This window comes from Grammomys surdaster, unplaced genomic scaffold (genome assembly GCF_004785775.1).
Source record: "Grammomys surdaster isolate TR1022 unplaced genomic scaffold, NIH_TR_1.0 62, whole genome shotgun sequence".
Taxonomy (NCBI): Eukaryota; Metazoa; Chordata; class Mammalia; order Rodentia; family Muridae; genus Grammomys; species Grammomys surdaster.
Window position 1 is genome coordinate 20,752,164 of NW_021604564.1, and position 17,155 is coordinate 20,769,318.

Sequence of the window (17,155 nt, forward strand, 5' to 3'; positions counted from 1 at the left end):
TGTGTGTGTGTGCTTTTCAAGAACAGTAACTCTTAACTTCTAAGATATCTCCCCAGTCCCACAGTCACTTAATTTTAAACTAGAGACTCTAGACCTGATGTTCATTCTTATAGTAATTACATTATGTTTTAAACAACTCAGTAACTTATTCACATTTATCTGCACACAATTCCTACACGTCTACAAAGTATAAACTCACATACTGATACCCAAATGCTCTCTTCCATATGTCTCTGACTGTACCCACTGAGATGTAGCCAGCATTTCCTGTTCCTCATTTGGAGGTAATGCACAAAGACAAGAAAAATTCAGCATCAAAGAAGGATAAAACTATTAATCAAGTCTCCCTTTGTCACCCCAACCATTTCTTTACATCAGTCATCATTTCTCAGTCTCTGACACCCTCCAGGTTCTTCCAGACCCACCCATAACAAGCTGTAGATGTCACGTGTCTTATTTTAAAGGTAAAAGGGAAAACGGAATTTAGATACATTGAATCTTGCTTCATTCATCTTAATTTGTTTTGAAGATTTCACACAAGCACAGACTGGCCTGGAACTTACACTGTAGCTTAGGCTAGCCTACTGCCACTTTCTCCTAAGTCCTGGATAGCAGGCATAAGCCAACATATTTTACTTGGATCAATTACATTTTGAAGTTTGTATTTGTACTACATGTCTTCAAATGTCACATGAATCCTACATTGGCTAAGATTTGTTTTTATCTTTTTCTGTTCCCAGTGTTCCCCATGGTAATTGGTGCCACCATCCCCATTGACAAAGGACATGAAGCCGGGCCACAGGTATAGGAAGTGAGCCCTTTAGTCCTCAGTGTCCACCTACACTGATGCCACCACACCAGCAGACACTCACACTCGCAGGACTGTCCTTCGGTCTCTGTGGATCCATTGTACTGGTTAATTCTGATTAACCAACCATGACAAGATCTAGGATCACTAAGAGATAAACTCCTGGGAATTCTTGTAAGAGAGTTTTACAGTGAGTTAACTTGGGTGCTATGACATACCCTAAAATGTGGGTAGTTGGGATTCAAGGCTACATAAGGAGGAGACAATGAGCCAAGGACCCATATCTATCTTTGTTGTGACTAAGAGTGCAGTGTGGCCGGCTGCCTTGCGTTCTGCCACCAGTTCCCACCATGATGGACTGTACTCTGAATTGTCAGCCAAAAATAAACACTTGCTTCCTTAATTTGCTTTGTCATAGCAACAAGTTAAATAACCAATACCTTCTGTGCTGGGGACACTATATACGGGAATCCATTACTAAATGCACATAGAAGCTAAGCATGGTGCTGCAGACATGCAATCTGAGCACCTGGGAACATGAAGCAGGTGGAGCTCAGTGAGGCTGAGGTCGGGAAGCACAGTGATGTCCTGGGTAGCCAGGTTATAGAGTGAGAACCTGTCTTCCAAAACCCAGGCAAGCATCACTATTTGGTAGAGGTAACACACAGCTAAGTAAAGACACTAAATCTGAAAGCAGAAGATATATAAAAGTATAAAACAACGGAGAAAGCTGTGGAACCAACAGATTCAAAATCCAAAGCAGAGTGGCTTCCAGACACTGAACATTTTGCCTGAAGAACATAGTCTCAATTGCCATTCCTGCCACCAGGACCAGACTGGATGGCCCAGCAGTTAATAATCCTCCTGCAGCCAATATTTCTAGCCAATAGCCTTAAAACGTCTAGACTCACGGGGCTGTAACACTCACCTCAATTTCTTGGTATGAGCTATTAATCATAGCAATTAGCATGTTGAGTAAAACAACCACCATAGTTACATTGTATATTCCATAAAGAACATATCCAATATTCTCTATGAATTTGTGATCATATTTGAGGACAACAGAAGTCACTTCAGACAGCCCAAATATGGACCAAAACAAAGTCTTGAAGCTTTCTTCCACCCTGTTGAATAATAAAAACACGGTAATGAGTAGTTTCCAGGGTTAAAAAGTAAAATCAAGCTAGTATTTAGTGCTATACAGATGTAAATATGATTATGAAATGCTATCATCATAGATTCCTTTTTTTTTTTTTGGTTTTTCGAGACAGGGTTTCTCTATATATAGCCCTGGCTGTCCTGGAACTCACTCTGTAGCAAGCCTCGAACTCTCGAACTCAGAAATCCACCTGCCTCTGCCTCCCAAGTGCTGGGATTAAAGGCGTGCGCCACCACCGCCCGGCTTCATCATAAATTCCTAACAATTGTTTTCTTTAAAAAAATTATATACTTCATGTGTTTTGTCTGCATGTGTCTGTGCTCTGCATGCATGCAGTGCCTGTGTAGGCCAGAAGAGGGCGTCAGATAGCCTGGGGCTGGAGTTACAGATGGTTGTAAACATGTGGATGCTGGGACTTGAACCCAGGTCCTCTGCAAGAGTAACCAGAGCTCTTAGCTGCTGAGCCATCTCTCTAGCCACCTAATAATTGCTTCTAATAAAAATTTAAAGAGTTTTTCTGTTATATTTTAAGAATTAAAGTTTAAGAATTAAAAATATGTTTTAAGAATTAAAAATATTAGCCGGGCAGTGGTGATGCACGCCTTTAATCCCAGCACTTGGGAGGCAGAGGCAGGTGGATTTCTGAGTTCGAGAGTTCAAGGCTAGCCTGGTCTACAGAGTGAGTTCCAGGACAGCCAGGGCTACACAGAGAAACCCTGTCTCGAAAAACCAACCCCCCCCACCAAAAAAAAAAAAGAATTAAAAATATTTTCAGAATTATTCTGTTATGATATATTATTTTTTCAATTTGTTTTTTTGAGACAGTATTTCACTATGTAAATTGATCCTCCTGCATCCAGATTCTAAGAGGTAGTATTCCAGGTATGTGCCACCATGTCCACATTGTTAGAGTACTTAACAGTAATTATACTCTGCGGTTTCAGGGACTGGTGTCAACGCCCAGCTTTTCTGAAGTTATTCTGATGAAGATTCGGTCAGCAGGAGAAAACTGAAGTTACTTCACAATGCCCATGTTTTTCTTCTGGAAGTTTGGAAGGTTGGAGTCTGATTTTGTAGGTGGTTTGGAAATTTAAATCCAACTTCTTGGCTTAGGTTTAAAATGAAACACCCACTTCAGAAAAGAATCTGCACCTCACCATGGCTTGCAATGAAAGAGTTTGTACCTAGAACAAAATCAAGCTCAATATCCAGGGAACAGGCCAAAGAGTTTGGTGTATCCAGATGGTGGAATGCAGTGCAGCCACTGGGGATAAGGAGGCAGATTCATCTTCATACAGTTATAAAGGCTAACAAAGATATATTAAGTGAAAAATTAAATGTAGCAACTGTGCAATACTTAATCATCTGAATACAAAAGAAAGGACTATCTGGATATTTATATTCTTTTTTTGGGGGAAAAAAATCTCTGAAAGTATTCAAGAGAAACTGTGGTTTCTGAGAATGAGAGACAGCTCACAGACTGAGGGTCAGGGTGTGAAGGAGAGGCTTTTCATTCTAAATACCCCTCCCCCCATGCTTAAATTTTGGCCACAAGAATCCACAGTCAGCATGCTATCGATAGTGAATTAGCTCCAAGATCCTCATGGGCATCGACATCTGAGAACGTGCAAGGGAATCCCAAAGAAATGTCCAGTGTTGAATTTCTAGGTTAGCAGTATATCACTTCCTGTAGTATTTAAGCCATCTCTTGGTTACTTAAAATATCAAATATAATACAAAGCTGTGCAAATAATTGTTATACTACAATGTTTGGGAAATGGTGGCAGGAAAAGGAGGTGCATGCTCAAAACAGACACAATTTTTTAAAAGAATAGTTTGATCCATGGTTGGTTGCATGTGGGGTACAGATTCTGAAAGCCAGCTGCACCTCCTCTAAGCTGCAAGGGTCACGGGGTGGGGACACCGGGATGGTAGTCCCCAGTCTTGTAGCACATGCCAGACTAAGCATCAGGTTCCATCTCTCATACGACTTTTATCTGAGGGCATTAAGACCATTTTGTCACGTGATCTCACATCTGTGAACTGCATAAAAACCTTCAACAGTTGCCACCCAAGGTCATTATGAAGCACAGGTGGAAAATACTCTCCCCCTCCCATGAAAATGATTTAGGAAGACAGTACTTTAAAATATTTTTTAAACAAATTCTAAATAATAACGAAGCCTTTAGACCTGAAGGTTTAAATGCTAGTTTACTTATTTATTCATTTAACCACTCAGCCAGTAACACTGGGACATCTAGAATGTTCTAGAAATGTTGTTAGTTCCTGGGGGTAGAGGATTGAGGATAAAGGCTTCTGTTCTGAGAGAGAAGAGAAAGAGAAAGGGGGAGGGGGAGAGAGGGGGAGAAAGAGAGAGAGGGAGGGAGGGAGGAAGAGAGGGAAGGAGAGAGAGACAAAAAGAGAGAGACAGAGACAGAGAGACAGAGAGACAGAGACAGAGAGAGAGAGTGACAGAGATAGAGACAGAGACAGAGACAGACCACTCTAGCCTCCATTTCTGCATTTACTCAACTACTCACGGGGCCACCCACCCCGCGCCTTCCTCTGGTACCTGCGCAAACTTCCTTGCAGCATCTGTGGGCCAGGTGTGTGTGGGAAATGAGGGAGTTAGAACGGAAAGGACACCGCAGCTCCTACTGTGGGCAAGAGACTTTACATAACTACCCTTATGCAATCCTCACGACAACCTTATTTAAAAATCTATCATGCTTATTTTAAAAATGAGAAAAATGACACTGGAAAATGTTCAGTAATTTAACCAAAGGGCGCAGTTAGAAAATAGCAGAACTGTGTTAAAACCCTGGTCTGCCAGACTTTCCAGCGATACTCTTTTCCACTATATTGCGTTGCCAGGTCACCTTTCAAAAGAAAAGAAAAATAGTAACATACCGTATGAACTGCTGTGAGGAAGGGACCCTGTGCAGGGTCCTGTCCATTCTCCAATGGGACTCCATTGGACTTTCACAGGATTTTCTTTTCTTTTTCTTTTTGTCATTTATTACAATAAAATGAGCTTCTGGCCTCCTTTACCTTTAAGACCTACTCTACAATAACTATTAAGAGTTAACTTTAAGACGATTCAGATGTCTCCAAGGACATGATTCTGTACTTCACCTACAGGGAACTTACTGTGCTGCTGGCTTGCAGCTGTGGCAATATGAGAGCAACGAGAAGGTGGTGAGATTTATGATATTCTTGTCTACAGGGAGACCTCATCCCCATGACAACCAGCTGACCAGGGGTGAGAAGGATGATCTCACAGCTAGGGTAGCTCCATGCCAGCAGGGGAACCTAACAGTCATAGTGACTATGGGGGTTAATCATGAAAGGCTTCAGGGAGGAGGTGAATCTTTAGGGAGGGCTGAGGTTGGCATTGTCGTCTCAGGAGCTGTCCTGATTCTTGAATCCCTGTTACTCACGCCTGATGAAAACCTTAACACAGAAACTAGAAGAGTAATACAGACATCAAAATGATCGTGCTAAATTTAGTGTTCTCTATAATGTAAGAGCTGTCTGCTATTAGACATTTGCCAGCCAATTTTCTTAAAATAGCCCATTTGGTCCAGTATTTTTCCAAATCCTGATGAACTGCAAGAGTGGACTAATGGCCTGCATGACCAGCTGCAGACACTGATTTCATGGACTATTTCTCTGCTCTTGAGGACAGCTTCGTTACGACAGCTGACTTCCTCATTTGCTGGACCTGTTAGAAATTCTTTTTATACCTTTCTAGTATGACGTCTTACTTACGTGGTAAAAGCAGGATTTACTTTGGCCCCAAGGTAGTAAGAATAAAGTATGAACATGCCAATCATGAAAGCCAGGAACACCATGATGAAGAGAACCATGAACTTGAAAATGTCCTTCACAGTCCTCCCGAGAGAGATCTGCAAGGGCCCGAAGCTCTCGTTCGCAGGGAGGATGTATGCAATCCGGGAGAAGCTGAGCACCACAGCGATGGCATACAGGCCTTCGGATATGATCTGAGGGTCAGAAGGGAGCCATTTATCTCTAGCTAGGAAAGGGAAGGGGGGAGGGGTAAAAGAGGGAGAGAGGGAGAGATATTACAAATGGAGTTTTAAAAAATATTTATTTCTAACTATGCAAGGCAAATACTGCAAACATCTATTATATAGACAGGTGGTTCTTGCTTCAGTTGAAACTACTGGTAATTTAATTTGTTGTCCAGATTCCATTTTTTTTAATGTAAAACTAGACACAATACCTATATTTCAATGAGTGAAACCCTATTATAAAGACACTAAGACAGTCTCATCTGGCAAGAAATGGAATGAAATATGAAGCGGGGACACAGTTTTGTGGTTGTGGACTATGTCCAGGCCAAGAGGCGATTGATACTCTCTCCCCACCCTGAGGTTTCTGCTTTATTTTCTGGTTACTTTGCCGTCCTATAGGCAAAGCCTCAGATAACCTTATTCTGAAAAAACTGATTTCATCTGTCAATTAACACAAGTAAAATGTTCAACAGCCTTTAGGGAGAATATCACAAATCATAGCAGTGCTGACCCTGTGAGATCTAAGCCACAGGAAGCATAAGTATGTTAGATACAGACCCAGAGTGAGGGCCCAAAAGCCTACAGCAGATTTAGTTCCCTGGCAAGCCAATGAAATCATAAGTGGTTAATTCTGTGCAAACGAGTCATTTCCAAAAGAATGGCTTCCCTGTAGACAACTGTACACAAGCTTAGCATCTGCTGACTATTCGCTGTGTGTTAGACACTGCCTTCAATGGCCCAGTGGTATTCCTCTCTTTATAAAAACAGAAATAAGACCTAGAAGTTTAAAAACATACATAAAAGAAGTAAAGAAGCCCAAATAAATAAATAAATTCCTGTCCGGCCAACTAAATACACAGGCTATAGAAACAGTCAAAATTATGTGTCACATAAAACAAGATTTAAATTCTTTAACGTTAAATGGTGCTTAGCTGCTCCTTTGACCCAGTATCCTTAGGACATTAAAACTCTTGCTTGTTGATAATGTCATCAGTATTTTGCATTAAATTGCATGCATTGCAATTTCTACATTTTGGAGAGTTCCTAAAACTGTTTAAGTATCCTCACAATGTTGAGTCCTAATCACACAGAATTTCTAAAGTCTGTATTTTAGGGTTTCTTATCAGTAAAGTGCATATATTTTAATCAGTATATTTGGGCTAGGCAAGCACTCTAGGACTATGCAATATTTCTATGCCTTTGTTCAATTAATTTGTTTTATATTTATTTATATGCAGGATCTCACTAAGTTGCCCTGGCTGACCTTGAACTGTGTAGCTTTGAACTTGTGATTCTTCTTCCTAAGCCTCCTGTGTAGCTGGGATTACAGGCTTGACTAACATACAACTATAATGAAGAAGACTTGCCAGTTACAGCCCCTTAATACTGGTGTGTGCTGGCAAAGCTGGCACCAGTGTCCTTCCACCTGTATGTCCTGGCCATATGAAAGGCACAGCATCCTCTTCCATGTCTATAGTTTCCTCCACCTTCTCATATGTATGAACTTTAACCTCTATATTTTGCCTCTGCTGAATTTTCATTCATTTTATTTCATGCCATGGAGCATCTAGTTTCTCAGAGTCTGGAGTTCATGCTTGCCCCACTGCCCACAAACACTCTACGAATTTCTCATGCTAAGCATGCAGTGGTTGTCTAGGAATCTGAGGTTTGGCATCCCATAATTTCAGCAATTGATGATCAACTGTGGTCTGAAACAATCAAACAGCAAATCCCAGAAGCAAACAATTTCTATGTTTTAAACTGCCTAGCCTAGTAGCAGTACAGTGCCCACTGGTTCTCCTTCACAGGGCATGAGTCACCTTCTGTCCAGCATACCTACAGTGTATAGGCTGCCTGGCTCTTAGTGCCTGAGTAGCCATTAGCTTACCAGACTGACAGTCTCTATACATTAGGGGCTGTGCAATAGCCCCAAGAGCTTGAAAGTTTTATTATAGTATATCCTGGAAGTTTCATTAAGGTATACTGTTACAATTTTTGTGTTTTACTAGTTATTAATCTATTATGATCTCTAATTTCCAAATCAAGCTTTATCACAAGCATGTATTTACTTGTGAGAAAGAACACAGAGTTTGTAGGGTTTGATTCTGTCAGTGGTTTCAGGAATCGTTTGGGGTCTTAGAACATCCCGAACTCGTACAGGGGGCGTTGCTTTCCAAGATGCCCTTCTGGACTCAGGAAAGGACCCCGTAGCTAATGACTCACCATAGGTGAAATACTGCACCTCAGGTGGAAGCGTGACTTCGCTCAGGTCACTCTCCTGCACGTGGCTGTCCACATACTGCTGCGCCTTCGTGGCCTGCAGGAAAGCCAGGAACCTGGCCGTGAACGCGGCGATGAAGATGGAGAGCATGCCGAAGTCCAGAACATTCCACAACTGCACGATGTACTCCCGGGGCCCCTCCAGCCACAGCTCCTTGCACTCAGACCACATCATCCCTGCACGAGAAACCAGAGACTGAATTAGAGCTTCCCGCTGAGGCTGAGGCGCCTTCCTCTGTGCACACTGTGCTGGGGCCTCCTGGTGGAGCTGAGTGGAAAGGAAGCTTCCACTTGGGGCAGATAGACTCCACCCGGACAGACTTGAAAGAAACACACATGACACCGGATCAGGGGAGACAGGAAAGAAGCAAGGGGAACTCTGCTAGTCCAAGGCTTTGTTCCAAGAGGATTGTGGAGGAGTAGAGAAAAAAAAGGGACACTGAAATCAAAGAAACTAATTAATTCAGATCATTGTAATGTAGGGGTACAAGTAAGACTGTGGGTGAGAAAGTCCCTGCAGACGTTTAACAATAACCAAGCCCAGTCATCAAGGATCATGCACGGCTTCCTCTAGTCTCTCTTTCCATCCACAGCCTACTGGGGCGGCCAGGAACACGGTCTAAAACTGACCCAGTTCTAGAGGAAAATGTCATCTGAGTCAAAAAGGATGAAATACTCAGTTTAACAGATTGTCCTAACTCTGCACATATGGATGTCTAACCTTTTGGTATGGTGATATGCTATCATTTCCAAAGTGTTTGGCTGCACTCGGGTGCATGCACCCAATGTGTGAGATGTATGCACCCGAGGGCCACAGCTAGACACATCGTAACATTTTTTTTTTTTTTTTTGGTTTGATTTTTGGTTTTTGAGACAGGGTTTCTCTGTGTAGCCCTGGCTGTCCTGGAACTCACTCTATAGACCAGGCTGGCCTCGAACTCAGAAATCCGCCTGCCTCTGCCTCCCAAGTGCCCAGTTACATTGTAATATTTTAAGAAGATAAAGCTGACAATAAAATTCATAAAACAATGGCTTGCTCCAGGTTGAGGCTGTAAGGTGATTGAGCGAAGAATTAATCTATTCACTCAGAGCAGCAAGGACCACACAGTGGGAGTGGACCACAGAAAGATTCTGGGATAGAAGTCAATGCTCAGAGTAGTTCCTTTTCGTGAGATGGAGCAGAATGTTTTTTTCTCACACTACTTTGAATTTTTCCTTTAACATAGCTTCTCAAAATGAGTTACCAGAAGTGAAGTAACAAGCATTCTGAAAATGGAAAAACTCCTAAAATCCCTGAAACTAAAGCTCTATATAACGAAGGCTCTTCAGATGCAAGTATTTCAATTAAACAGGTCCATATTAATGATTTAGTGCGAACATATACCTTTCTGTGTGCATTAACTACTATTTAACCATCTAGTTATTTTCTCTTTTAGCTACTGCTTTAATGATGTTATTCTCATCATATACAATACAATAGTTTTAGCAGAAAACAGCAATCATCTCAGTAACTATTTTTTGAATAGAAGTTAGGGAACTTAAGAGGCTTACCAAGAACCCAGACCATAATTAGCATTTCCGTCCATGTGAACTGGGTGGTCTTCACCCTGAAGATTTGCTTGGGGTAGTCGATAACAGTGATGTTTGGCAGTGTGGTGATGCCTTCGAACCTGTCTGAGGCGTTGAACACAAGCAGACCCAGAAAGATGATGAAGGAGGCAGCGTGTGCCACGAACTTCATGAAGGGGCTTCGAAGAATTCTCCCCAGCTGTAATACAACAGAGCGGGGGAGTGGAGATGGGATGGAGGGGAAGAAACGGGGGAGGAAAGGGGAGGGAGGGGGAGAAGATGTTCTAGAAAATTTGGCCTCTATCTGCAACAATCATTATACAAGATAAAAACAAATAAATAAAGGAAGTTGGAACACTTTCTGCTTGCTTCAGAAGAGCTCTTCAGGATTGTCCAACCTGTGGCCTCTGGGCCATATGTTTCCTAGTATACTTATGTAAGCTGCTCAATGCATTTGTAGATGTCAAGTCACATTGTCAAAAGGTTGGACTGCCCAACTGATATGTATCATGAAAACTACTCTTTTTTTAGGGAGCTTTTCCTCTAAAATAATTTCAAATGTCTTGGAAATCCAGATTCTTAAGGTCTGCTCTTCTGTAACTCATGTGCCCTTCTGGAAACCTGTGTGTGCAACAGGCTTCTTATTCTTATTTTTGCATGAATGACTATATAAAATCAAAGTTCTTAGGCCTAGAAAAAATATGTGAGTTTGTAGACTTACATAGGGCATTAAAAGCTTTTTTGAAGATGAAAAAAATTACTACAGCGTAAGCAAATTTTAGCTTTCATTTTCAAATAATCCAGAATTCTCATACCACGCATATTTTAAAAGGAAGAAAATATTAGAATCAAAATAAATATCTTATCAATTACTACTTACATATTAGGGAGATATACAATAATTAGAACTTCTAAGAAAGGTAGCTTGAGCGGGGCAGTGATGGCGCACGCCTTTAATCCCAGTACTTGGGAGGCAGAGACAGGCGGATTTCTGAGTTCGAGGCCAGCCTGGTCTACAGAGTGAGTTCCAGGACAGTCAGAACTACACAGAGAAACCCTGTTTCAGAAAAACACAACACAACACAACACAACACAACACAACAAAACAAAACACAACAAAACAAAACACAACAAAACAAAAATGTCTCAAGCTCCAATAGAAATGAGCTAGTCTGCACATTCAAAGCGTGAATGTTAACTCAGCCCACGACCCTTAAAAAGATTTGGTTAACATTCACAAAACTAACTTAAAGCAAATGTCCAGAACCTTAGTTGGTTCAAATAACTACAGAGTGTCAAGTATTTCTGAATCTGAACATGCATGCATACAGACAATTGTTATCTTTCCACACCGGACTTAGACAAACAAGCAACAGTACAATTACACAACTTGGTGCCAAGACGGCTACAGAGCCCGAGTTTGGCATCACTACCAAGGCACATGCTGTTTCTTGGGAGTTGCCAAGTCTGTTTTTCTTAAAGATTTCTCTTTAAAACTTTAAATATGATGAAAAGAAAGCAGTATATTTATCTTTAAAATGGGCTATATGTGGGAGTGAGGGGTTGTTTGTTTGTTTGAGAGTATTGGAGCCAGGGCTTCATGCACACTAGATAGATGCTCTAAATGCTTAGCTTTGTCCCCAGTTTAAGAATTCCCCATAGAGGCTGGAGTTCAACATAAAGGTCATTCTGGTGCTCTCCACCTTGGCTTTTGAACCGACAGTTCGCCACCTAACTAGACTGGCTGTCTAGCTAGTCCAGGGGTCTTCTAGTCTCTAGCTTTTCAGCACTGAGACTATAGGCGAATACTTTCCTACCTTGCTTTGTATGTGGATGCTAGGATGGAACTTGGGTCTTTATGCTTGCAAGGAAAGCATTTCATTAACTAAGGTACCCCAGCCTGATAGCTCTCAAGGTATCTCTTTACTCTGTGTAATAAGCACAGGCACACATGGGTTCTAGGGATGGCTAAGTTCCAACCTTTTATTTTTCTTATGATGAAATACTACTACAGAGTGAGCCAAACTGTCATTTTATATAATGCAAAGTATGCACCCAAGATACCCACTGCTCTAATTGACTGAGATACCTGAAGAGATGGACTATTGGGTACCAGAACTTTATGATGTATTTCCTCCTGAAAGGGAAACTGGTTGGGTTATAATTTTCTGCTCTCTGCAGGCTCTTCTGTGATTTATGTTCTAGTCTTTAGTGTTTATGTATTTAAAGAATTGTAGAATAACTTCTCCAAGATACATAACAAAGAATCCAGCAGTCATCGAACTTGGTCAGAATGACAAGCTTTCTATCTTTTATTGTATGGGGACAGATCATCAAGGAAGTAAAATGAACAAACGTTTTTACACATATAAACACCTAGAAGAGACTGCTGAACTATGGTAGATTTTCAGAGTCATTTATAAGTGGCCTTGATCGGTTTTGCCTGAAACAGATTCTGATTGAGAAGAAACCAGATTTCAGAATATAGGCACAAGGACAGCTCCTTCTCAGGGAAGTGGCCTTCATTAGCAGGACAGATTGTGTTAGCATGACCTGTATTCTCATCCACATCTGTGTAGGGGATTTCTTAATCACAAGCTAGCTCCACTTGGGCAGGTCGAGAGGAAAAGGCCTCAGAGTGATCAAAGCAAAATTGAGCAGTGCTAAAAAAAGCAACCTAAAGCACACTGACCCCAATTCTACACACGTTGGAAATTTCTGGAAGAACAAAGGGCTTGAGGACCCACTATGGATATCACTGAAGGTTAAATAACACGTCTGATATCCATGTGCTTAAATTAATGTTCAGCCCCAGGTGCTTCTAACAGGCTCAGATGAGAGCCCTGAAAGCAGTCAGCTGCTTCGTGGTTCCACTGGGTATGGCTGGCTACTTCCTCCAGCCAGTGCCGGCCATGCTCTCCTTATTACGTGTCAGTAGCAACTGCACACATGCTCCTATACTCTGGCTATTTAGTCCTTCCTGTCTACCATGGGGATTTCTACCTAAAAGCCTTACTACATCATGCCTGCAAATGTGTCTTGCTGGTACCAAATCATCTCTGATTCTACTCTTGAGTTGATCCACTCACTGAAATGTCAAGTCACTTAAAATGCAGAGCCCATGAGGTGGGAGTCTGACTTTAGTTTTCGAATTTTCCCAACGAAGATACACATTTCACCAACCACAGAGGGAAGTGGGGAGTCTAGTACCCTGCTACAAGGTGCAATCCAGTAGCCGATGGCAAGGAATGGAAGGCCCAAGGCCACGACCAACACAACCAGACACTTGATAGCGATGGTCTGCTCCCGGAGGCCAGAGAGGTTCTCATACCAGATCGTCAAAAGCTGCTGTTGGCAGTTGGGGTGAGCCACAAACTGTTGGGAGTAGAGGGAGAGAGATGTTAGTATTTCCCCGTCCACGTATCTGTCCAGAACACAGCCTGTTCAGACCCTTGTCTTCCCTTTATCGTTCAAACTTGCTTCCTATAAGGTGGACTCCAAAGGAGAAAAGTTGCTGCTGCCCTTCCTCCCAGTCCTTCTGGTAACTGACTTCTCTCTGGAAGTGATGACATTGGATTTCTTTAGTGAAAGCATGCCCCGACCATGCCACCTGTCAGTGTCCGTGTATTCAATTCAGAATGGGAAAGGAAATCGGTTACTGCATTCTTGTTGACTAGAAGCAGGAGAAACGTAAGTAAATTTCATGTTACTCCTAAAATACATGTATGAAAAGTATGTATGGCACATTCGAGCTGCGTGTACCATGGCTGGATATGAAAAGATCTGCACAGTGGTTATGCACGGCCCACATCGGCTCGGCTCTTAGCTGCTGAATTATCTCTCTAGCCCTGTTTTTGTTCTTTAAACCTTGTACAGAGTTTCTACGTGCTACATCTTGCCTCTAAAACATCTTCAGTTTTTTTTGACACAGGGTCTCACGCTGTAGCTTAGGCTGGCCTAGTGGTTACTTGCTTCGTTGGATGACTTAGTGTGAAACAGCATGGCTTTTGGTCAAATTATTGTATTCTTCAAATTCACATTTTGAACTCCTAGCTCCCAGTATGCTGGCCTTAGGAGGCAGGGCTGCAGGGCATCCGTGGGGTCTGGGGGCGGAGCATATGAGATGGTGATATCGGTGCTAGTGTATAATAAGCAACACCCCCCCCTACATTTTTGATACACTTGAAGTCAACAGCTTACAACTCAATAGGTAGCCCTGTCCAGAAACAGCCCCGCTGCCATCTTAACCTCAAACTTGCAGCCTCAATGCTGTAAGAAATGAGTTTCTGTTGTCTATTAAGCACCCTAACGATGGTACCTCGTTATAGCACCCCAAGCTGATTATCCCACCATGGCTGCTTGCCAAACCACTGACTTACTAACTTCCTCTCTCACCTCCTTTTTCTTTTAAGACAGGGTCTCAATCTATGAGTCCAGCAGGTTTTCAATTTGGGATCCTGCCTCAGACTCTTGAATCCTGGGATGAAAGAAGTGGGCCACCACACCCCCCTGTATGGCTCACAATTTTGAAACTGTCTCACATCCTAACGTTGTCATCAGGTGACCATCTGGGAAAGGCTGTAGACACAATCAAAGCGGAAGAGTTCCCAGGTCTGTGTGAAGCCCCCTTGGATTCCGCCAAGAGCCCCAGCTCTTCACTCCCGCCTTGTGCTGTTTAGACACTTCTTCCCTGTTTATTTCTCTCCTGTCTCTCTCCTCCCTCCACAGCCCCTGTCAATCATATTTGTTCACTCACTTCAAAATGCTTTGTACACTTACTATCAGCCAGCGACGGCACTGGTATTTGGCACAAGATAAAAGCAGAACTGGTACTACTTTAAGTCCTCAGCAGTCATTTCTTTAGAGCACACAGTAGGCTGTCATTTATGCAGTATAAAAGCCATTATAATAAAACTCTGAACTCCACATCCTTGTCAAGACAGTAAAACACAGTCATCTTATAAACGTTAGTGGAAGCGTCGCTGTGTTAGTGAGATCCAAGCTGCATAGATCCAAGACAAAGCTTTCTGGAGTTGGCAGCCAGCCAGGCTGAGGACAAGGAACTGGGTATACTAGGAGAGCCACAGGATGAGCATCGAATGTCACCGTATCAGATTACTGTTGTGGAGTCAGCCATGTACTTTTCTTGGGGAGAGGGTAAAAACCCAAAGGTTTCTACAAGGTAGGAAGTACCTTGTTAGGAAATAAATGCACCATGTCCATTTGGATGGATGAACTCACTCCCCCCGGGAATATTTGCTTGCTATGACTTGAAAGCATTGCCTTCAAAATCCTGGTATTTCCATGTGACATTCTGAGGAGGTGAGAGAAAGTAAGTGGTACCAGCAGGCAAGAACACTGTCCATTTGTAGTCTCAGCTAGTTCGGGGTGTGCAGGGAGGCAGAGGATCCCTTGAGTCTAGGAGCTCAAGCTTGGTCTGGGTAACTTATCAAGACTCTATGTTTAAAAACAGCAATCCAACTAAGGGGTGACACGGCCCTTGCTGAAGGATAAAGATGTCATAAATGAGTCACAAGGTGTTCATCAACTTGCTCTTCCATTCTTCTGCCACACGAGGACACTGTTATGTTCCTCTGGAGGATACAGTCCTACCTGCCAATGCCTTCAACTTGGACCCTGAACTGTGAGAAGACACACTTCTGTTTCGTAATTCATGCAGCCTCAGTTATTATCATAGCAGCACAATGAACCAAGACGCTGCTTCACTTGGGGCTTAAACTTCACAGAAATTGTGTTGTCATCATCACCACCACCATCACCACCGTTGTCATCATCATCATCATCATCTTCCTCCTCCTCCCCCTCCTCACCACTGTTGCCGCCGCCGCCACCACCACCACCACCACCACCACCACCACCACCACCACCACCACCGTCATCATTGTGTGTGCATGTGTGTGTGAGCATGAGGGTGCCATGGAGCCAATATGAAGGCTATAAGACAACCTGTTGGTTCTTTCCCACTTCTATGTGTGATCAGGAGTGTCTTAGGGTCTCTATTGCTGTGATAAAAACTATAACCAAAAGGAACATACAGCTCTCCGGTCATTTTCCATCACTGGGAAGACAGGGCAGGAACTCAAGGCAGGAGGAACCTGGAGACAGGAGCTGAAGCAGAAGCCATAGAGAAATGCTGCTTTCTGGCTTGCTGCCTCCTGGCTTGCTCAGTTTTTAAAAATGTATAAATATTAAATATACATTTAAACTCAGGACCATCTACCTAGGGGTGGTGCTGCCCATAGTGGGCCGGGCCCTCCCACATCTCCATAGACTTGCTATGGGCAATCTGGTGGTGCCATTTTGACAAATGAGGTTACTCTTCCCAAGTAACCTTAGCTTGTACTAAGTTGAGAAAACAACCAGGACACGGGATTGAATTTAGGTGGGCAAGCTTTCACAACAAGCACCTTTACTCACTGAGCCACCCTGCCAGCCTGTGTGTGTTTAGATTTTGAGAGGACTGTAGGTCCAAGTTGGCCTAGAGCAGAAAGCAATCCTCCTGCCTCAGCCTTCCTCATGCTGGGATTATAGGTCTGAGCCACCCCAATGCTTGAGGACAGAAATAATGATTTGGTTTGGACCCTTTCCTATCACACCTCCCAACGGGGCCATCTTTAAGTCTGAGGGTATGCATCAGGGTAACGGTCATCCTCTCCACATAGTGTCTGTGAGATGACCCACATTGACCCTTGTGGCTTACATCACACTCGCCCAACGCTTACTGTATGTTAAATCCCAGCATTTACCTGTTATAAAATTCAGCCCAACTGGCCTATTTCCTAAAAATAGGGGCACAACCTATGTTCTTCTTGAGATAATACCGTCTCAACTGAATCCATTAAAAACCCACACAAATAGATTTTCCCCAACAATTTAAAACTTCTAATACAAATACATAAGGCACATCTTAAAAAAATAAAACCAATCCAATATTAGCAACTGAGAGCAGAAAACCCTAATCCTTCAGGAGATTTTTTTTTCTTCTTTTCAGCAAACTTCAAAATAGGGTAGAGACCTTTATCTCTAAAACCACTCTATTTCCTGGAAAAATATCCTTATGATACTACGCTGCCATAGCCGGCAGCATAAGGTTCTTATGTTGTTTTTCAACTTCAGTGGAGCAGCAAATTGAAGTCATTACAAAAATAATACCCTGATTTGAGATTTTTCTGTGCCAAAGAGAGAATGCTTGATACATAAGAACATTTCAATGTTTCAATGGAATAAAAAATTTAACAGTGTTACCGAATACACACACACATACACACACACACACACACA

At 42.5% G+C, this 17,155-nt stretch overlaps 1 protein-coding gene across 5 annotated transcripts in view; it reads right to left on the reverse strand.

The window, feature by feature from the left end:
* The window catches only part of Trpc3 (transient receptor potential cation channel subfamily C member 3), a 65,396-nt gene that overhangs the window by 18,055 nt on the left and 30,186 nt on the right, over positions 1–17,155 (reverse strand). For 3 of the 5 annotated variants that reach the window (XM_028764061.1, XM_028764069.1, XM_028764087.1), the window contains 5 exons: positions 13,064–13,228; positions 9,836–10,052; positions 8,228–8,461; positions 5,739–6,003; positions 1,737–1,932 (listed from right to left, as the gene is read on the reverse strand). In XM_028764061.1, coding sequence (XP_028619894.1) covers positions 1,737–1,932; positions 5,739–6,003; positions 8,228–8,461; positions 9,836–10,052; positions 13,064–13,228 — 1,077 coding nt within the window. The remainder of the gene's footprint in view (positions 1–1,736; positions 1,933–5,738; positions 6,004–8,227; positions 8,462–9,835; positions 10,053–13,063; positions 13,229–17,155) is intronic. The other 2 variants (XM_028764093.1, XM_028764078.1) reach the window with 1 other exon arrangement.